The sequence below is a fragment of the Sphaeramia orbicularis genome, chromosome 6, assembly GCF_902148855.1.
Source record: "Sphaeramia orbicularis chromosome 6, fSphaOr1.1, whole genome shotgun sequence".
NCBI lineage: Eukaryota > Metazoa > Chordata > Actinopteri > Kurtiformes > Apogonidae > Sphaeramia > Sphaeramia orbicularis.
The window spans coordinates 1,701,446-1,724,468 of record NC_043962.1 but is presented as its reverse complement, the minus strand read 5'-3'; the positions used below and the strand labels follow the sequence as shown (position 1 = coordinate 1,724,468).

The 23,023-nt window shown below is 36.9% G+C and overlaps 1 protein-coding gene across 1 annotated transcript; it reads right to left on the bottom strand.

Annotated features, from left to right (window-relative positions):
• Positions 1–245: 245 nt before the first annotated feature.
• On the bottom strand, positions 246–18,115 carry lcat (lecithin-cholesterol acyltransferase). Its single transcript, XM_030135852.1, has 7 exons — positions 17,860–18,115; positions 8,371–8,527; positions 6,312–6,427; positions 4,833–4,928; positions 3,750–3,974; positions 3,286–3,481; positions 246–640 (listed from the first exon to the last, which is right to left on the bottom strand). The coding sequence occupies exons 1-7, from the start codon at positions 18,008–18,010 to the stop codon at positions 280–282; spliced, it is 1,302 nt and encodes a 433-aa protein (XP_029991712.1). The 5' UTR covers positions 18,011–18,115; the 3' UTR covers positions 246–279.
• Between the last annotated feature and the right edge of the window lie 4,908 nt (positions 18,116–23,023).

Genomic DNA, 23,023 nt, shown 5'->3' with positions numbered 1-23,023 from the left:
TGGTCTGTATGTGGAACCTGAACCAAAAGGATCTGGACAACACGGACTGTTCAAGTTCATTTCTGCACTTTCATCCTGCAGGGCCGGAATAGACCCTTTAGAGGGCCAGATTTGGCCCCCGGGCCGCATCTTTGACACCTGTGCTCTAGGGTTTTAGGTTGCTTCCTAGATTAGTTTGGAGGAGTTGCACCTGGAGCATTAGATGATGTGATAGTAAAGCTGACCGACAGCATTCCATGTGTTTGTGTTTCTGAAAGTGTTCCGTGCCGGCGTCTGTTATTAAGTGTCAAATCTGATGTCGATCTCACTGGGCGTTTCTGATTTGCCGTCTAGAATGTTCTGGATTTGCTGGAGGACTTTATCGTGGAACACTATGTCCAGGTGAGGCATCCCCCTGTACTCTGTGACGTGGACCGGCTGCTCCTGCTGCCCCCCCCAGCGTTTGCACAGGCTCATGCTGAAACTGTCCACCGTGTCGTCCCCGTCGGCGTAAACAAAGTCCACCGGGTCCGTGTTGGGATAGCCCTTGTCATAAATGTACGTTACCGGAGTGGGAAGTCCTACGCCGTACATGCACCAGACCTCCACACCGGGAGGCTGGAGTTCTCCGGTCAGGTTCTTGGTGTCCTCCCACATGTGCCTGGAAGAAACAGGACCACATGGAGTTCATGAAATGAAGAAGCACAAGGACATAAACCACTGGTTCCAACCTTTTCTGGCTCCTGACCCCAGACATTTTTTACTAAAATTAATTTGTTTTTGATCATGTAATGCTTTGGTATTCTATGCTGCAAATAAACGGTAATTTTAGAGAACATTTAGTCTAAATAATCTATATTATTGTGAACAGAGGCAGAAAAGCCAGGTGTGGATTCTGCACAAAGGGAGAACTTTAGTTTCCTTGGTCAGGATATGTCCAGTCAGTCCAGCTGTGATTTACAAGGAGGACAAGTATTATTATTATTATTTATTTTTATTTTTTTTAACTTAAATTTTTTTTTTTTTTTAATTTTTTTAATAATTTTTTTTTTTTTAATTAAAAACAATTTTTTTTTTTTTTTTTTTTTTTTTTTAATAAAGGCTGACAATTAATACTGAACAAACAAGAACTGAAACTATGAATTATGAAAGAGCTGCAGCATCTGAAACTGACCACAGTGAACATGTGACACAGAAACAGAACCACAGATGAACAGAACCACAGATGAACAGAACCACAGTGCTACAGTCTTTTATGGATTGTGACTGTCTCTCTCAACTCACCATAGATTTTTTATTAGTAATTTTTTATTTATTTATTTTTTAATCAATTACTGGAAATTTCAGGCGACCCCATTTGAATTCCAGGCGACCCCAAGGCTGAAAAACACTGACATAACCCTTCTGACACCTTTAACTACACCGGTGCCCATTCAGTCAGAATACAATGTTTTTATCTCCTCACATGAAATGATTGTGACGATGTGATTTATTCCTGATAGATATATCACCTGATAGATCAAACCACCGCAGATGACTTCAATCACTTTTTCACTTTTGATCACTGCCCTGAACTGTGTAAATACAATCAGAAGTCTGTATTTACAGTACTGTACAGGAAGCTCTTCTAGAGGAAATGCTTTAGCAAGTGTATTTTAGAGTAAATATACTAACCTTCATGTCAACCTGGTACTAACCCACTGTTTTTTTTGTTTTGTTTTGTGTTGGTCTGTCTGTGTTTTGTCTTGTGCTGTATGCAAAGCTGCTGAATACTTGAATTTCCCTCAGGATTAATAAAGTATCTATCTATTTCTATCTCTCTCTAAAGTGGAACTGGGACTCACTGTAATCATTGCACTTGATCAAAGGTGATACTGATGTGTGTAAATAAATAGGAATAAAAAGAGGAACGTGTCTGAAAACAAAACTATTCCAATCTGCCGTGGTGGAGGTCTGCGCTCTCCAAGTGCTTTTCTAGTTTTTCCATGTATGAGTTTCAGTTTTGTATCATATTTGATCCATCAGGTCTCAGTGCTCAAATATTTTATTTTTGAACAAACAAAAACATCATATAACACAAACATGTCTAATAAATAGTTAATTTCTTTTCTAAATGCTCCCAGTTCTTCCTCCTTCCTCATTAATGACAGTCTTGTAGTGTCACTGAAGGCCTCTGGTGAATAAACTCCTCCCCCTGGTGGATTATCTGTGTATTGCATGGATCTAATTGTATACGTCAGGTTTTACAAGACAAAAAATATCACACTGATCATGTAGAGCAGGGCTGTCAAACTCATTTTCTTCCGGGGACCACATTCAGCCCAATTTAATCTGAAGTGGGCTGGACCAGTCAAATAATAGCATGTTAACCAATAAATAATGACAACTCCAAATTGTTTTAAGTGCAAAAAATAACATTCAATTATGCCAATATTTACACTTAATAATAATAATAATAATAATAATAATAATAATAATAATAATACTACATCGGTTTTATATTGCGCTTTTCTAAGTACTCAGATGCTTTACAATAAGCAGCCAAGGGACGAACACACGTCAAACTGGTAAACAGACTACATACTAAACATAATAGTATAAAAGTATAAAAGTATAAACATACTAAATGGCAATCAAAGAACAAATACAGAGGAAAAATACAGAAAAAAGAAAACACACAAGAGACATTTACAAACTATCCAAACAAAAAGGATGTGAATAACCTGAAAAATTAAATTTGTTTAGAAATATAAGTGCAATTTTATCAATATTCTGCCTCGACTTATCATTTATACATGTGCATTACAGATCAGATCTACAAAGGCACAAAACATTTAGTAACAGGCAGAATACTGTTAAAATTGCACTTCATTTTCTTTAGACATTCGAGGTTGTTCATGTTTGTTCAGGTTATTCACATTTTATTGTTAAAGGATAGTTTCTTAATGTAAATATTTTCATAATTCAATGTTTTTTGCACTAAATCAAAGAGAAAAAAAAATGGTGTTGTCATTATTTATAGGTTATTATGATACTATTTTTGAGTTCGATGCCCTAACTTACACTTTGCAAATTCATCCTGCAGGCCGGATTGGACCCTTTGGCGGGCCAGATTTGGCCCTCAGGCCGCATGTTTGACACCTGTGATGTAGAGGGCTTCAAGACTCATGTATCAAATATGATACATTTGGCGTTTAAGGGTTAATTCTATCACTTAAAAAGTTAATTCTTATCACGGGTATTCCTTTTTTGACGTGGTTTTCCTCTAAAACTCGGCCGTTTATTAAGATTAAAGTTCCAAATTACCAGCCGTCCTCAAAGTCGATGTCCTTGAAGAAGCGCTCGTAGTCCCTGTTGGTGTAGTTAAAGGTCGGAGTAGAGATGAAGACGTGGTCTTTGGACCAGGCCTCCTCCGACGGCAGCATCCAGGGGTTGGTGGTCGTCATCCTCTGCTCTTCACGGATCTTAATGTTGGAAATCATGGGGATGCCGTCATTTTCACCTACAAAAAATAAGATGGTGGTTATTTACACAGAATCTATGCATTAACAACCTTTAAAAAACAATTACATTTTCATTTATTCATTCTAGCCTTTGACTCCTCTTCTTGGCTTCTAATATCACAGTCGTCCATTGTTGTTTGTTTTAATTTTACAAATTTATGGTCGGAGTTAAACAGTTTTTTTTTCTTGTGTATGATTTAAATGACTCCATGACCCTGTTTTTTTTTGTTTTGTTTTTTTTTTTTAATCTTTGTTTGCTGCCGTTACCTGAAGCCATGACTCTGAGTGTTTTGACAGCGCCCCCCCATGGCGCCCCCAGGGAGATGAATCCTCGGATGTATCTGTCCTTCCAGGCCTGAGGCTGGTGGTTGAGGAAGTAGAGGACGTAGTGGCAGCCCATGCTGTGTCCCAGCAGGTAGACGGGCTCCTGGTACTGCTCGTACATGTCCTGCACCAGCTCCTGCAGCATGGTGAAGTACTCTGGGTTTTCATCTGGCAGCAGAAAACAGACAAAACACAAAGGATGGACACACTGACGGGATTTTAGAACCACGAGATGACTGAATGTTTTATTTTTATTCAAGTGTTTGATTTGGCATTGGTTTATTGTTCTTATTCGTTGTTGTTTTTAAATTGTACAGCTTTTTATGTTTTAATCTATTCTTGTATTCTATTTTTTTACTTAGGTTTGATCTATTCTTCTGTATTTTTATTTATTTATTTATTTATTTATCTATTTATTTATTCAGTTATTTATTTTTAATTTTCAATTTTTAATTTTTAATTTGATTTTTACAGTTCTATGTCTTTTAATCTATTCTTGTATTTTATTCTTTTATTCAGGTTTTCATCTATTCTTCTGTATTTTTATTTATTTATTTATTTAAAAAATTATTTTGTTTTACAGTTGTTCTATGTCTTCTAATCTATGCCTGTATTTATTCTTTTATTTAGGTTTTTATCTATTCTTTACGGAAGCGTATTGCATTCACATGAAAAAATTAATTCGGCTCTGTTTTTCTGAATTAATGAGATAATTATCTCATAATTACAACAAAAAATAAGTTTAAAAAAAATTCGGCTCTGTTTTTCTGAATTAACGAGATACTGTTTTCTGAAAATCGTTACATCCCTAGTTAGAAATAGGGATTGTTTTCATGATAAATTGTATTGTTTTGCTTAATGTCTATGGATACCTTCTGGGGTTCCCCGTTCTACACAATCATATCTTGCTGGAAATTATGAATATGACTTGTATACGTATTTTAAAGGATTTGTAAATAAATGTGAACTGAACAAAGTATGACTCAACATTATAACCAGTGTGTTGGTCATGTTTTCTCTTCGTACTCGGGGCTAATCTCCAGTCGTAGGGCGCTCCTCGGACCGTCTCGTTGCGGGTGTAGCCCACACTGACCAAATGCTCCACCATGGTGTGGAAATAACCTACGAAACACACAAACAGCAGATGGAGGTGAACACACGCACTAAAAAGAACTTCACCATGTGTTTTATTTCAGAGATATGAATGGATATTAGGGATGGAACCATTACCGGTATAACAATAAACGGCGGTAAAATTGCAGACGGTTAGTATTACCGTTTAAATTCTAATTCTCATGATAACCGTGTTTGATTACCGCATTTTTACGGGAGAAAACACATATGTGAAGATCTGCTTTTATGTCAAATATTTGAATATAGTTTTAATTTATTACAATTTTAATTTTCTATAACTAATATTTGGAACCAATATTCACTTTTAAAGTCTGTGAAAAGGTTCGTTAAGCATCTGTGTGTTATTTATGCAATAAATTATATACATTTTTCAAATTGGATTTTATATTTTTTTTGTGTTTTTTTTGTCCTTTTGTGTTGATATTGAAGGTTAAAGTGAAAAGAGAGAACGCCTATGTAAAGATCTGCTTTTATGTAAAGATCTGCTTTTATGTCTAACATTTAAATATAGTTTTAATTTATTCGATTCAGATTCAAATTTATTTGTCATTTCTGCATATGGAAAACACAGAAAGGAAACATTGTACTCAGGTCCCCGAGTGTCAGCAGCATTTAGTAAATAGTATGAATTACTAATAAAAATAATAAAATACTGATATAAAAAAACAACAATACGCCCCCCCCCAAAAAAAGTTACTTATAAATAACTAAAAAGTTTTATTTCTAAAGTGCAGTTACTATTACATTTTTAATTTTCTATACCTAATATCTGGAACCAATATTCACTTTTAAAGTCTTTGAAAAGGTTCGTTAAGTATCTGTGTGTTATTTATGCAATAAATTATATACATTTTTCAAATCAGATTTTATATTTTTTGTGTGTTTTCTGTCCTTTTATGTTTTTATAGTAGGTTAAAGTGAAAAAATAATAGACAGATGATATAGATGAAGTTGTGCTGAAAAAACAGATCCCAAACATGGGTATAGTAAACATTTGTTTCTATAGTATATAAAGGCCAAATCAAAAGGACTGAAAAACAGACAGAATAGACTCAGACCACTAAGGGTTAATATTGGAATGTTTCTGACACAGAAGGGACATTGTGCTAATTATTTTATTTGTTTTATTTGTTTTTTTGGGTTTTTTTTAAAATACAACTTGGTTAAATTCTTTCAGTGTGTGTATCAGTACTTCCTGAACATTTTGAGCACAATTTCAACAATACCGTGATAATAATGATAACTGTGATAATTTTGGTCACAATAACTGTGATATGACATTCTCATATGGTTCCATCCCTCATGGATATTGACTGAATCTACTCGTCCCCAAACCCAGAGCTATCCCAGTACTCATTGTGTTTCTCTCACCAACCAGTTTGCTGCCGTCTAGAAACTCGATGGGATAGGTCTGTCCGAAGCCTGGCACCCGGACCTGCACCCCTGGGGAGTTGGACGAGCGCCGAGTCGTCCTGTTGTAAACAAGTCTGAGACACGCACACGGACACAGACGGACAGACATTCAGGTCATTCTGCTTCAGCTACAACTAATGTGATTGGAATATTTTGGACTGGACCTTCAGCCAAATTCTTCTGAAGGAAAGCAGGAAAGCAAAGCAGGTTTATTTATGAAGCACAATTCAGAGTACTTTACATAAAACAGTCAAAGTATTACAGCAGGGAAGCAACAAACAGTATAGGCATGAGGAAAAAAGGAAACAGATAAAACAGATAAAAACTTTAAGCTTAAAAGAAACAGTGTAGATCTGATGAGGGCTGTGTTCGGCAAGAACCTGACGGTACGATACTAATCACAACAATAGGATCACCATACGATATATCACGATATATCATGATACTGTTAAAAAGGCAATTTTTTGTTTGTTTCTGTTTTTAAAATGGTTATTTCCTGGAAGAATTGAATTACAGCAGAAATCTGCACAAATACAAAACACATTTTTATTTGATCAGAACAGGGTCTAATGTTCTATCACAGAATGTTCCTGTGTTCAAACTGAAATTCTGTTTTACAGACATTCCAGTTTAGGATCCTGTTCAAATGTTCAGATTCTATTAGTTCACAACTAACATACATAAAATAATAAAATACAAGAGTGTTAAATAATAATAAATAAAATATAAACAAAAAAGAAAAACAAAAAAACTCAAATGAACCTCCACAATATCTGCATTTGAATAAATACCTAAAGATATCGATACAGTACTTTTTAATATCGATACAGTATTGGGAAATGAAATATCGTGATATATTGCAGAACTGATATTTTCTTACAGCCCTATTTGTAATGTAAACGGTGCTGTTCTAAATAAAATATTATAAAAAAAAAAAAAAAAAACACGTTGAGAAGTAAAGAAAAGGGGACTGGGTTCAATGTTGAAATACAATTTATATTGCAAAAAATAAATCTAAAAAAACCCCAAAAACTTAATTTTATGTTGTTGCCCAAAATTGTAGTTTGCAAATTGAGTAGTTGAACTAGAAAAAATGACCCTAAAAGTACTGGAACTACTTGACGCAGCACAAAATATGAATGTAATTTAACTACCAGCAAATTACAGCAAAATGTAGTTGAACTCCACGTAGTTTATCCTCCTCAGACCCAGGAAATGTCAGCACAGTACCAGCTGTTGTTGTTTTTTATTAAATCAGTGCCTATATTGGAAACATCCTGATGCAACAGTTTTTTCAGATGCAGTTTTCTAAATTTTTATGGAATGTCCTTTGTGGTGGACAGTTCTCTTTTCTTTTTTTTTTTTTTTGTATAAAGTTGTGAAACTCTTGCTCACAAATGTGGACATTAAACCCACAGCTGCACTGTAAAAAAAATTCTGTAATTTAACAGAATTTTCACAGTTTATTTTACAGATTTTTCCTGTATTTTTAAGATACAGGAAGATATCAATGAAGTTACAAAAACAGACTGTGATTTTACATGTCAAATGTAAAATAACATGAAAAAACTAACTGTGAAGAACCATAAAATTTCCATTTTTAAAAGAATTTTTTCTTTTTTCACAGAAAAACACAGTTAAAATACATTTGCAATTGTATCGTAATTTCACAAATATTTCTTTTCTATTTATGAGATTAAACTGTTAATTTAAAGTTTAATACTGTAAAAAATAAATAAATAAATAAAACGAGATTAAATTACTGACAATTAAACATAAATGAAGTATTTGGACAGAAAACCCATAGCTGAATCTGAGGAGGTTAATTCTCCCCAACACTGAAGGGAAAATAAAAACTCTTATCCTTAAACTCAACATCGTCTTCATGTCTCCTCCGTCCAAAATGTGTAGCAACGTCAGCAAAGCAAGCGAACGTGTGGAGCAAAAGAAAAGAGAACAAGTCCCAGCGCTGCATTTGAAGGTGAAAGGTTGTGCAGACGGAGGACAGAGATGGTACCTGATGTTATCGATCCAACAGTCCACACCGATGGGCATGAACATGTTGAGGTCGATCCACAGGGGGAACCAGGTGGACGTGGTTTTGTAGCACATCCAGTGGACCAGCTGGGGTTTGTTGAGTTTAGCTTCCAGACGGTTCCCCAAGTTCCCTGGAACTGCACACACAAGCACACACCAGCACATCCCAGCAGTTATTCAGTCCTATAGAACAGGGGGGTCGAACTCATTTTCCTCTGGGGGCCACATTCAGCCCAATTTAATCTGAAGTGGGCCGGACCAGTACCAGTAAAATAACAGCATCCAATAGCATCCCAGCAGCCAATACATAATGAAAACTCCAAACTGATTTAGTACAAAAAATGACTTTCAACTATGCCAATATTTACATTTACAAAAAATCCAAACAAAGGATGTGAATAATCTGAAAATGAGGAAATTTGTTAAAAAACATAAGTACAATTTTTTCAATATTATGCCTTAACTTATCATTTATACACGTGCATTACAGATCAGATCTACAAAGGCACACATTTTTTTGTAACAGGCAGAATATTGTTGAAATTGCACTGAATTTTCTTTAGACATTTCAGGTTGTTCATGTTTGTTCAGGTTATTCACATTTTATTGTTAAAGGATAGTTTGTTAATGTAAATATTTTCATAATTTAATGTTTTTTTGCACTAAATCAAAGAGAAAAAATTGGTGTTGTCATTATTTATTGGTTATTATGATATTATTTTTGAGTTTGATGCCCTAACTTGCACTTTGCAACTTCAACTTTTGGTCCCCGGGCCGCATGTTTGACACTTGTGCTACAGAAGTATTAACCCTTTCATGCATGAATTATGAGAACCTTAATCAAGATTTTTTTTTTTCCTGAGTGTTTTTATTCCTCTTTAGGCATTTTTTATAAAGCTATTTTCCATAGAGTTGCAAAAACGTCCACTAAACTGGACACCGAAGACGCGAAGAAACAAGTATTTACTGATATACTGTGTGAAAACTATGAAATAAAAATAGTTTATTGCTGTTAATCTGATGTTTTCTCACATTTTAACAAACTCTAATACTAGTTATTACTCACTTCATGGAGATAATATGCGGAAAAAAAATAGTTTTGTTGTTAATTACAGTCTAATAACAGTAACAAGCTATTGATTTACACTCAAACATGTTAGATCAGGTTTTATCAAGAATGGCAAAGTTACAGTAATGTTATTAGCGGCAGTGTATGGGATGGTGCATAAGTGTCCAATGTGTCGGCAGATATGAAACTAAAACAAAATCCATGAATATACAAGAGAACAGTTGGAGAATAGCTGTCCACTGGAGTCACCACTATGCATCAAATCATATCAAATTTTATTTATATAGCGCCAAATCATAACAAAAGTTGTCTCATGACACTTTACATATAGAGTTGGTCGATACCAGACTCGAAGCCAGGGTTGCATGAAAGGGTTAAAGGCATATCTGTAAGAACAGCCTTTATACTGGTTTCTATGCAGTGGTTTGGAGTCAGATTTTCCACTGAAATCCTGATGCTTCCCTTCTGCTCCAGTTGTAACAGCGTGTAACATTTACGAAAGTTAGTTAAAAATGCAGTCAGACAATGTTAACATATGTCAAGAACAACACACGTTACATAACCACACAAACAAATGATGCATCGTCAAATAAAGGATAAGAATTACTGTCACTGTCCCATGGGTGGACCAGTAAAATAAGAACAATGAAAAAAATAAAATTACATTATGAAAATGATAAATTAAATAAAATATCCTTCATCACATGAACAACCACAGACAATCTAAAATAAGTGCAAGTCTAACTATAATATGCCTCAGTTTATCATTTACACAAGTGCATTAGCACTCACAGATCCCAGTGGATCTACAAACACACCAAACATTTAAGAACAGACAGAATATTGGTAAAATTCCACTCCTCTTAGACGTTACAGGTTTGTATTTGTTAAGGTTTTTCACATTTTTTGTGAAACGATCGTTTGTAAATGTAAACATTTTCATATAATTTTACTTTTTTACACTAAAACAAAGAGAAACATTTGGAGTTGTCATTATTTATTTATTTATAGGTGATTATCAGGCTGTGATTTGTTGGGAGGGAAATCCGCAGGCTAATGTTATCAAAGGCTAACATTATGAAAGGCTAACATTATGAAAGGCTAATGTTATGAAAGGCTAACGTTATCACAGGCTAACACTATGAAAGGCTAACGTTATCAAAGGTTAACGTTATGAGAGACTAACATGACAGGCTAACATTATGAAAGGCTAATGTTATGAAAGGCTAACATTATGAAAGGCTAACGTTATGAAAGGCTAACATTATGAAAGGCTAACATTATCAAAGGTTAACATTATGAAAGGCTAACGTTATGAAAGGTTAATGTTATGAAAGGCTAACTTTATGAAAGGCTAACGTTATCAAAGGTTGACGTTATGAAAGGCTAAGATTATGAAAGGCTAACATTATGAAAGGCTAACGTTATGAAAGGCTAACGTTATGAAAGGCTAACATTATGAAAGGCTAACATTATGAAAGGCTAACGTTATCAAAGGTTAACGTTATGAAAGGCTAACGTTATGAAAGGCTAACGTTATGAAAGGCTAACATTATGAAAGGCTAACGTTATGAAAGGCTAACGTTATCAAAGGTTAACACTATGAAAGGCTAACGTTATCAAAGGTTAACGTTATGAGAGACTAACATGACAGGCTAACATTATGAAAGGCTAATGTTATGAAAGGCTAACATTATGAAAGGCTAACGTTATGAAAGGCTAACATTATGAAAGGCTAACGTTATCAAAGGTTAACATTATGAAAGGCTAACGTTATGAAAGGCTAACTTTATGAAAGGCTAACGTTATCAAAGGTTGACGTTATGAAAGGCTAAGATTATGAAAGGCTACCTTTATGAAAGGCTAACATTATGAAAAGCTAACATTATGAAAGGCTAACGTTATGAAAGGCTAACGTTATGAAAGGCTAACATTATGAAAGGCTAACGTTATCAAAGACTAACGTTATCAAAGGTTAACATTATGAAAGGCTAACGTTATGAAAGGCTAACGTTATGAAAGGCTAACATTATGAAAGGCTAACGTTATCAAAGGTTAACGTTATGAAAGGCTAACATTATGAAAGGCTAACGTTATGAAAGGCTAACGTTATGAAAGGCTAACATTATGAAAGGCTAACGTTATCAAAGACTAACGTTATCAAAGGTTAACGTTATGAAAGGCTAACATTATGAAAGGCTAACGTTATGAAAGGCTAACATTATGAAAGGCTAACGTTATCAAAGACTAACGTTATCAAAGGTTAACGTTATGAAAGGCTAACGTTATGAAAGGCTAACGTTATGAAAGGCTAACGTTATGAAAGGCTAACATTATCCTCTGTTTTCCTCCTGTTGAATCCATTTCCATTCCTGCAGCTGTTTGTGTTTCCAGTAAAACCTACAAACTGCTCCTGATCAAGTCTTGATCATTTTATAATAGTGAACAAATACCACTGATGGATTTTTAGTTAAAATAAATAGAGTAGTCTGACATGTCACTGTTTCTAAAATGGCGTTTTTCTGGACTACTTTAAAAAAAAAAAAGGGCCCATTTTTAGAGTGCACCCCCTTCCCCAGGGACCACCACACCACTGGTATAAACCCCACTTTACAAAACTGCAAAACGTTCCAGTCAAACATAAAGCCAGACTCTGGCTCTGTTTTCACTCACTGTTAGAGGAAGAAAATAAAAGCCTGGACACTACGGTGAGCAGGACCACCTCTGCACGTTTTGCCCTCTGTGTCTTGTTTATCTACGAGTGATTCTATGAGTTTTTGGAGGCGGTGCAGAGAACAGAGAGTGACATCAATACATGGTTATCTGCAGATGCACTCCAGGTCACATGCTCACTTCCATGTTGGCTGCATGAGTTCGACCATGAGTTCATGTATGTGACACTGTTAGTTCAGCTCGTCTATTTACTTCAGTTTGAACTTGACTTAATGTGCATTTTTAGAATACTAGTAAAGACAGATCCAGGTTTTGACATGGAGCCTGTTCACTGGGTCTGGAAACTGCTGCCACGGCTCTAGAAACGATCCCAGTTCTGTGAAAGCTGACTCATTATTTGGATCGCATGGCGCCGCAGCTGAGGCTGGAGTTTACAGCCTCCCTTCAGACTCTGCGTCCTTGTGTTTGTCATCATGAGAAAATCCAAAGCGTTTAGCCAAGACCGTGGAAAACAACAGCTCCAGGACCACTATCTGCACATGATCCAGTTCTCTGAGTTAACAGTAGGTTTGTGGCGTCACACTAACGCTGAGCCACAACCTCACAAAACACATAACAATGAACTGATAAGATACCGACCGCTGAAATCTAATTAGTTCAGTCTTGACTGTAACTGAATGATTGGAGCAAATCTGTAAAAAAATTCCTAGAGGCGTTTCTGACGACAAGTTTATCAGAATGGACAGACATGAGGTCACACTGACCTTCAGCTTCAGACATTTGACCAGCAAAAGCATTTCAGTTTATCCTAGTTTTAAAAGAAATACTTCTGTAATAATAATAATAAATATAATAATAGTAATAATAATAATAGTCAGAATCAGAATAATAATAATAATCAGAATAATAATCATGTGACAGACTGGCCAACACACACACACCTATTTATGTAGGTGTGCTGTTAAGACATCTAAAAAACATATTAGGAAAATTGAATTAAAAAGAAAAAAAATCAGTTACATTTATATTGTCTGTGGGGTTAAATGGCTTGTTTTGTTTGTTTTTTCCACTCTGTTCTGTATAAAAAATTTTTATTGCTTTGACATCTTTTTTGCACTATTGTTGTAAAAAACTCAATAAGAAATAACTTGGGGGAAAAAAAAGGTTCAGGAGCTCCATGAGTTTCCTGTCCCTGTGATAATAGCAGATTTCAGTTTTGACAACATATACATTTAATATAATCTGAAAAATAAACAAATAAATAAATCACAAAAAAATTATAGATTTCTCTGGGGATAATGTCTAACTGTTTGAGTTTGGCACATTTGTTGGTAAAAGCAATAATACATTAAAAAGTCCTTCTGAACAGAGTTGATTATGAAATGGTTCAACAGGTTCAATGTCCTTCCAGTCCAATGTGTGAACTGGTGCAGATACTGAACCCAGCAGCTCCAAAACTATCTCCATCAGGATGATCAGAACCTGAAAGACTGTTCTGTATCCAGTTTACCAGTACTGTGAAACTGATATGAAAGGACCTCCACAACTACACGACCAAAGGCAAAATAAGAAACATTTAGAAGCTGCAGTCACAAAGATCTGACTTCAGTTCAACTGGACATTTATGGACCAGGGATGGAACCAGATGAAAATGTCATATCACAGTTATTGTGACCAAAATTATCACAGTTATCATTATTATCGCGGTATTGTTGAAATTGTGCTCAAAATGTTCCAAAAGTACTGATACACACACTGAAATAGTTTAACCAAGTTGTATTTAAAAAATAAATAAATATATAAATAAATAAAATAATAGTCCCAATGTCCCTTCTGTGTCAGAAACATTCACATATTAACCCTTAGTGGTCTGAGCCTATTTTGTCCATTTTTCAGTCCTTTTGATTTTACCTTTATATACTATATAAACAAATGTTTACTATACCCATGTTTGGGATCTGTTTTTTCAGCACAACTTCATTTATATCATCTGTCTGTTATTTTTTCACTTTAACCTACTATAAAAACATAAAAGGACAGAAAAGACAAAAAAAAAAAATCCGATTTGAAAAATGTATATAATTTATTACATAAATAACACACAGATGCTTAACAAACCTTTTCACAGACTTTAAAAGTGAATATTGGTTCCAAATATTAAGTATAGAAAATTAAAATTGTAATAAATTAAAACTATACTCAAATATTTGACATAAAAGCAGATCTTTTCATAGGTATTTTCTCCAGAAAAGTGCAGTAATCAAACACGGTTATCACGATAATTAGAATTTAAACGGTAATACTAACCGTCTGCAATTTTACCGTGGCTTATCGTTATACCGGTAATCGTTACATCCCTATTATGGATTGAATTTTACACTGGTCTAACTCAGTGTTTTTCAGCCTTTGGGTTGGGACCCCATGTGGGGTCGCCTGTAATTGAAATGGGGTCGCCTGAAATTTCTAGAAATTGATAAAAATAAAAATAAAAACTTACTAATAAAAAATCTATGTTGAGTTGACAGAGACAATCCCAAAACTAAAACCTCTTTTGTTTCTTATTAATTTATTGTCCTTTTTTTATTCATAGTCATATTTACCTTTTCAGTATTCTCCTTTTGCATTTTCTTCCTCGATTTATTTCCGCTCATCCTTTTTCTGTTTCTTTATGCATTTATGCCTCATTAGACAAATGAGGGGGGCGGTCTTTAAAGGCGTGTCCTTAGGTCAGCTCTTCTCCTATTGGCTGCTGAATAAAGCAGGAAATAGCTGGTGTGGGTAGAGGGACATGAAACTGTGTTGTTTAAAAACCAGCAGGACTACTGCTGCAGTGAATGCCACCGTCACTGAGGACTGGACTGTTTGGTGTGGACAGAAGAACCCACAGAGGGTCTGGGTTCGCTCCACAGACACACCACTGGGACCACAGAACACTGGTGATCCAGATGCAGTTGGAATCAGGGCCTCCATGTGGTTCACAGTGATCCAGATTAGACTACTGCAACCTGAACCAAGACCGACGGGACCTGACGGGTCGGGCCGGGTTCGGATAAACACTTAGGAGTGCCGTTGGGAGGCACTGGTACCGGCTCCATACCGTTATGAACCGTGGCATGAAGCCACAGAACCTGTGCCTCCACGTACCGCCGCTGTCTGTCCGAACTCAACCCACACTTCAATGTCTGTGTCTGAACCCGATCAGTTCAGTCCAGTTGTTCCCATATCTGTGTTGTAGACTGTCATTAAATGTACTGGTTCACACATGTGCGGTGTGTGAACAGAACCTGAATGAAATGACTCCATCACACCAACACCACACAAACAGAACCCCAGACGGTTCTGTGGTTTAAATGTACTAGCGGCATTGTACCCGTGGTGCCATTGTACGACAGCCTGATCAGTAGAACTTGTCTGCCACCACTGTCCATTTGTAAACTAGCACTGAATCCTGCTTTGTGCAGGTGATAATCTGAGCCAACATGTGAGGCATGAAGGGCAGAACATGCATGTGTTCGGTCTGTCCAGTAGGATTCCATTCATCCAGCTGTAGTGAACTGCAGCCTTCACATGTTAGCATCGTCTGCTAACAGTAGAAATGTCATGAACGGCAGCAGAACCACTTCTGAAAATGGAGTATGGAGGCAGGGATGAAGAATTCAAAGTAGACAGAGGCTGAAATCTCCCAGCATGCCTCACAACATTTGAATACAGACATAAAAGTGTGCCTGGTAGATAGTCAGGGAATGTTTGTATTCATTAGTTTGGTGGTGATCAGGTCTGTGAAGGCTGAGGAAAACCCGTACAAACGCCCTCCTGTGATGGAACATCGATGGGACACAGAACATGTGTTATACAGTAGGATTTTAAAAGCAATTAACTCCATGAAATGAAGTAGGTCTGTGTTAGCTCATCTGATAAGTATTTTTAAAACATCGAATGTTCACTGCAAATTAAAGGACCGAACCAGAACAGCACTCCTTTTCGTCCGAACCCGGCCCAACCCGTCAGGTCCCGTCGGTCTTGGTTCAGGTTGCAGTAGTCTAATCTGGATCACTGTGAACCACATGGAGGCCCTGATTCCAACTGCATCTGGATCACCAGTGTTCTGTGGTCCCAGTGGTGTGTCTGTGGAGAGAACCCAGACCCTCTGTGGGTTCTTCTGTCCACACCAAACAGTCCAGTCCTCAGTGACGGTGGCATTCACTGCAGCAGTAGTCCTGCTGGTTTTTAGATAACACAGTTTCATGTCCCTTTACCGAGAACACAAGGACCAGGTCCAGCCGGGTCTATTCAGCACTGACGGAACAGCCCCCCAATAGAAATGAACCAATAGGAGAAGAGCTGACCTAAGGACACGCCTTTAAAGACCGCCCCCTTCATTTGCCTAATGAGGCATAAATGCATAAAGAAACAGAAAAAGGACGAGCAGAAATAAATAGGCTTGGAGAAATAGAGGAAGAAAATGCAAAAGGAGGTATATTTACCTCTTCAGTATTCCCCCTTTGCATTTTCTTCCTCTATTTATTTATTTCTCTGTAGATCCGCTGGGATCTGTCAGTTGTAATATACATGTGTAAACTGTTGTTAAATTGCACATGTGCCAACACCATGTCCAAGGTACTTCCAAAAACTACTGACACTTCAGCACACGTGAGTATACCCAATACTCTGCAAAAGAATTGGAAGTAGCAGCTTTTACTTCCGCATTTGCTAAACGCCACCTCCTTCTTAACTGGAAATCCACAACAGCCCCTTCCAGCACACGATGGGTTAACGAGGTCATGTCCTTTTTAAAAGTAGAGATAATTAGATATTCAAAACTAGGAAACTGGATCAAATTCTATAATAAATGGCAACTGTTTATGGATTTATTTTTGAAAAAATGTAGTTCCCTTCCCCTTTGTTGTGTTTTTTTTATCTATTTATTTTTCTTATGTTTACATCACTAGTTTAATTATTTTATTCAGACTATGTCTTAGTATTCTTTTCATTGTATTGTTTGTTGGGTTTCATTGTTATTTGTTCTTAAAAATATGCAAATCTAAAGGTAATGGTGTATACAAACATGGTTAATGTTGACATATATGTATGGACCTTTATTTCTCTTGTATACACTTCAATAAAAATATGAAGAAAAAAAAAATTTGCACACACACATTGTTCAAGTTCTTCACGTTTATAAAGAATACTTTTTTAACCTCCTCAGACCCAGCTATGGGTTTTCTGTCCACATTTGAGGACAAGTTTCACAACTTTCCAAAAAAAAAAGAAAGAAAAGAAAACTGTCCACCACAAAGGACATTCCATAAAACATTTAAAAACTGCATCTGAAAAAACTGATGCATCAGGATGTTTCCAATATTTAATTTAATATTTAATTTAATTAAAAACACCAGAAAAAGCTGGTACTTTGCTGACATTTCCTGGGTCTCAGGAGGTTAAGTAAACTTCTTCATAATGTAGTTTCATTTGTTTCCACTCTTATTATTTTCCTGCTCTGGTCCACTACTGGGCTGAAGGCCCCTGCTGGAGGAGGAGTTCAGTTCCGATTTTTGTCCGATTCATAGAATGATATGCACAACTTTCCTGTAATTTTTTGTTGAATTTGAAGAAAAGAGATTGAGGCTTGAATATGAATGTTATTTTCAAGTCCTGCAGACTCATAATAAGGGTAAAAACACACAAACAGAACAACCTGGGCTTTCTTCAACAGAACTGCTCACTTACCAATGATGAGCGGTGGAGTGCTGTTGTTAGTGACCACAGGTTTGGCGTTAGGAGGGAACACCACATTGAGGATCCAGAAGCCTGAGGAGTGCTGAAGGCCCAGGACCAGCAGGAGCAGCAGCCCGGGGCCCGTGCGCCCCGCGGGTCCCATGTTCCCGTCCGACAGCTGCGGCGTTTGGGTCCGCTGGCCTCGGTCCGGACCGGAGAGGAAGGGAGGCCGGAGGAGGTCTGAGGAGGTCTGAGGACCGGAGGAGGACCGGAGGAGGAGGGCCGGTGCGGGCTGAGAAGGTGAGGTGAGGCCAGAGCAGACGGACTCCCGTGGACAGGACCAGGTCCAGAGCAGTGGCAGACACAGAACAGGAAGGTCCGAGCATGTGCGGGCTCTTTAAACGCCCCATCTGACTGCACCGGGATGAGTGGGGGACGGACACAGCCCACGCGTGTACACGCACAAAAAGCGGACAAACAAAACGTGTACCGTTGGCTTAGCCGTTGAACTATTGATTCCAGATCACACGACACCAACATTTATTTAGACGACAAAAAGTAAATGATTGACCAAGAACAGCATGAAGAGCAGACAGACAGACAGGGGTTCAGGATGGACTGAGCTTCATTTACACAGCTGAAGAAGAGCTCATTAAAGAAGCACAACTATACAGCCAAACATTACAGCAGAACACAGGCTGGGCTGGTACACAATATTTTTTATTGAACAATGAACTATTGAACAGTATATATATACATAATAGTATTACATCAAAGTAGGATAAAAAAAATAACCACATCTCACAAAATGTTTTACATTTCCAATACAGAGAAACAAATGTAAGTAAAAAATAAATCAAACAAAATTAAAAAAAAAAAAGCTCGAGGCATAAAAATAGGAATTATATAAATTAAATAAGATTATATACTTAACAGTACAATCAAACATTACAACAGACCACAGACTGTGTTGCTACAGAATAACAGAATATATATATATATATATATATATATATATATATATATATATATATATATATCCATCCATCCATTATCTTCCGCTTCATCTGGGGCTGGGTCACAGCGGTAACAGTCTAAGCAGGGATGCCCAGACTTCCCTCTCCCCAGACTCCTCCTCCAGCTCTTCCGGGGGGACCCCGAGGCGTTCCCAGGCCAGCCCACAGACATGGTCTCTCCAATGTGTCCTAGGTCTTCCCCGAGGTCTCCTCCCGGTGGGACATGCCCAGAACACCTCCCCAGGGAGGCGTCCAGGAGGATCTGAAACAGATGTCTGATCCACCTCAGCTGGTTCCTCTGGATGTGGAGGAGCAGCAGTTCTACTCTGAGCTCCTCCCCCTATCCCTAAGGGTGCGCCCAGCCACCCTACGGAGGAAACTCATTTCGATCGCTTGTATCCAGGATCTTGTCGTTTCGGTCCTGACCCAAAGCTCATGACCATAGGTGAGGGGAGGAACATAGACATGGCACAGCCGGGGCCCACCCTGGAGCCAGGCCTGGGGTTGGGGCTCGAAAGCGAGCGCCTGGTTGCCAGGCCTATGCCCAAAGGAGTGACGTGGACCCGCCCTCTGGTGGACTCACCACCCACTGAGGGAACCATAGGGGCCGGGTGCGATGTGGATTGGGTGGCAGTTGATGGCAGAGGGCTGGACGACCCGATCCCCAGACAAAGAGTCTAGCTCTTGGGACATGGAATATATATATATATATATATATATATATATATATATATATATATATATATATATATATATATATATATATATATATATATATATTCTGTAGTAACACAGTCTGTGGTCTGTTGTAATGTTTGTTTGTATTGTATTCTTTTTTTTTTTTTTATAAACTTTAAATAAGAAGAACCATAACAGTACAATCAAACATTACATCAATGTGCAAAATATAACATAAAAGGCGGTAAAAATAGAATAAATTAATACGTGTTTCTGAGTCTTGTTTACACACCAGGGTACTTTCAGTTTTCAGTCTGCAGTCAGACTTCAGGGTCCAGCTGTGAGTCCAGAACTTTCCGGGTCAACGGTGTGGCCTTCAAATCCCCAGCGCTGTCGTAAAAATCAGCTTCTTTTCTCCTTTTTGTGCCGAGGCAATAAATAAGAGAGTAAAGAATTACAGCAAACAGAGAAATAGTGTTTTATCATTTAATTATGACAGAAAAGTGTGAGTTTTAGCAGAGTTTGGTTATGGTGCAGACTTCATAAAGCTCTGTAAAACTGTAAATTAAGAAAAAAACATGATTCTGTAGAGGTATTAAGGATGTACTCCTCAAAGTTTCACACTCCATTCATACATGTGTTATTTCAACCCCCACCCCACAGTGCCCTTTAGACACCCTATTTTCTTGGTCTATTAATGGAACTCCAGTATTTCAGGCTGCACATTAGAGCATTCCTATATCTTCTAGTTACCATGGATATATAGTAACATTGTGTGGGAAGCTGTTAAAAACTTTACAAGCTACTAAATAACTTCACACTGGAAACACATAAAATTTACAAAAGCTAGTGTTGCCTGTTTAAGCAGAACTGCAAACTGAAAAGACAAAAAAAGTCATGTGTTATTAAAAAAAAGCACCCGTTTGCTCTAATTTGATCAAAATAACCTGCAAATATTATACATTATAATGCTCCTCTACATGTAAAAGTGCAAAGAATGTAATATTTAGTTTAATGTTCTTCAGTTGAACACCTGCAAAAGTGTTCCAGTGAGAATATTATGTTCTGGAAACTTCTATATTTACATGTAACAACATTTCTGCAACATAAAATAGCAATAAATACAAAATAAAAAAGAGACACTTGTTGTAGAACCTTGCTGTTTTACCACATACTGAGCTGACAGTTTCCTGGAATCTCACTTATATCTGAACAAAATAATCCCATCTGGTTTCTACACAACTATTGTGTTTTTGTTGCAAATAAACATCTGGATTGTGTATCATCTGGAAACAACAAAACCTGAAACAAACATTTAAAGCTGCAGCTGTAACCTCAGAAATCCTGTTTGTCATGGCCCAACAATTTAGCTTCAGTTTAAAAAAATATGAAGGAATTGCTCTACTTTTGTTGAATTTTTTCATTTCCATCGTTGGTAAGTGTCACAATATTTTGTTTTCATTATGCAAGGGAGCGTACACTACCAATACCCCGTGAAGCCGTTTCACCTTTTTGCTCCCTCTGCTCCTCTGGCTCTCTCACTGTTTGTGGTCCTCTCCTTTTGTCTGAGGTTACCATAGAGCATTAACTTATGGTACATATTTGGTCACTTAAGTAGGGCAGGTGGTCATTGACTCATAGATTCTTGTACCTTGAATTTATCTGCACCATAAGCATGACAACATGGTGGCAGGGGTTCTTTCTCATATTGTTTGGATGATTACAATGAACGACCCAGGACTGTGGAGGCTTATTTGGACTAGAAACGAGAAAAATTCACTTGGTAAGATTGTGATTTTTACAGTGCATAAAAACTACCACAACTAGAACCCATGGACCCCCATGGGTCAACATGCTGGTATTAAATAATGATCTAACACAGAACAGAATAGTTTCCCAAAAAAAAACTTGTCGTCCTGTAACTAAAAGAAAAAGATAAAAATACAGTCTGTAGGTACAAGTGTTGGGTACATTCAGTGTCTTCAAGACCTCCAGTGTTTGTCCGTCAAACAGATGAAGTCACTGAAGATTTTTCAGATCGAGGTCATCAGGATCATATCACTTTTCAGCTCTGCAATATGTCATGGAAATGTTTAGCTGCTAATAGTACACACACACATGCACACACACACACACACACACACACGCACACACACACACATATTTGTGTGTGTGTTTGTGTGTGTATATATATTTAGGCCATTGTTCGTCTCAGTTTAACTGGACTAGTTTAGCTCTTTTTGAAAACTTTTTGTTTTTCATTCAAGACACTTCTTCAGTTCTACTACGTGGTGGGGGAAACTGGAGTGATAAACCTGCAGGGGGAGGGGTCTGTGTGGGTTGGTTTCCTGTAAATGTCCACAGTTAATCCTCTGTCATCACTGATGTAGATGTTGCAGTCCAGAAAGTGTTTATTTAGTTTTCTCATCATGAGTAAATGAAGAGATGTGACCTACAGATAAGAGATGAAACGCTTTTATTAGAAACCTGCTCGATTCTGTCACTACTCCCGTATGTAAACACCCATGGACATTTTTGGCCAAAAAAACTCTGAACTCCATCTTCCTGCTACCTCATCAGTATGTAATTGTGAACAAAATTGAAGATGTACTTTTCAAAGTTGTGCACAGATATTACCTTTCAAAAGCAAATATCTGTACTTTTTTCCTACAATGAGTAACATTTGTACATTCTGTGGCTGTGAGGGAGAAACCATCCAGCATATGTTTGTTGATTGTTATCATGTAACTTCCTTTTAGTTCCACTTACAAAAACATATTTCCCAAAAGATTAAAAAATATATGTTACTTAGTAAATTTGAAATACTTCTTACAGTCACCAATCCAAATGTATCAGCCAGTGAAAAATATAGAAATAATTGTATCATTATTTTAGCGAAATACTGTTGACACAAAATGATTTGGCAAAAAAACATACCCTTCTTTTACAACTTCAGAATAACAGTTATTAAAACATACTGGAACAGCATTGAAAATTTGAAAAAGAAAAACAATGACTTAATCAAAACAATTAAGTTATTTCATGATTTTAACTTTAATGTGTAGCCGACTTGTGTTGTTGATTTATTGTTTTCTCTTTGTTCTTCTTTTTTATAGATCTGATCTATAAATTTGTCAGTTGATTGTATCTTTTTATTGTGTTTGTGTTAACATTGTATGTTTTTCTATTAAGAATTGTTGTCATCCTGTGATTCTCTTTAAGTGGAATGAACCTCTGCCACCCACCTTTGTGCAATAGGTGCATGATTTACTTTTCTTTTAAAGTTGGAAAAGATTAAGTTTTCTGTTCGTGGACAAATTAATTTGTTTTATCAACAATGGAAACCTTTTTTCTCACTGTCAACAAGAGTGTCCTGCTGTGTCCTATGTCCTCTTGATGGAGAAATTTTTTGTTAGTTTACATTATATTATCTGTAAATCAGCCCTGAGCATTGGAAAGAGGAGTTGATAATATTATTTATT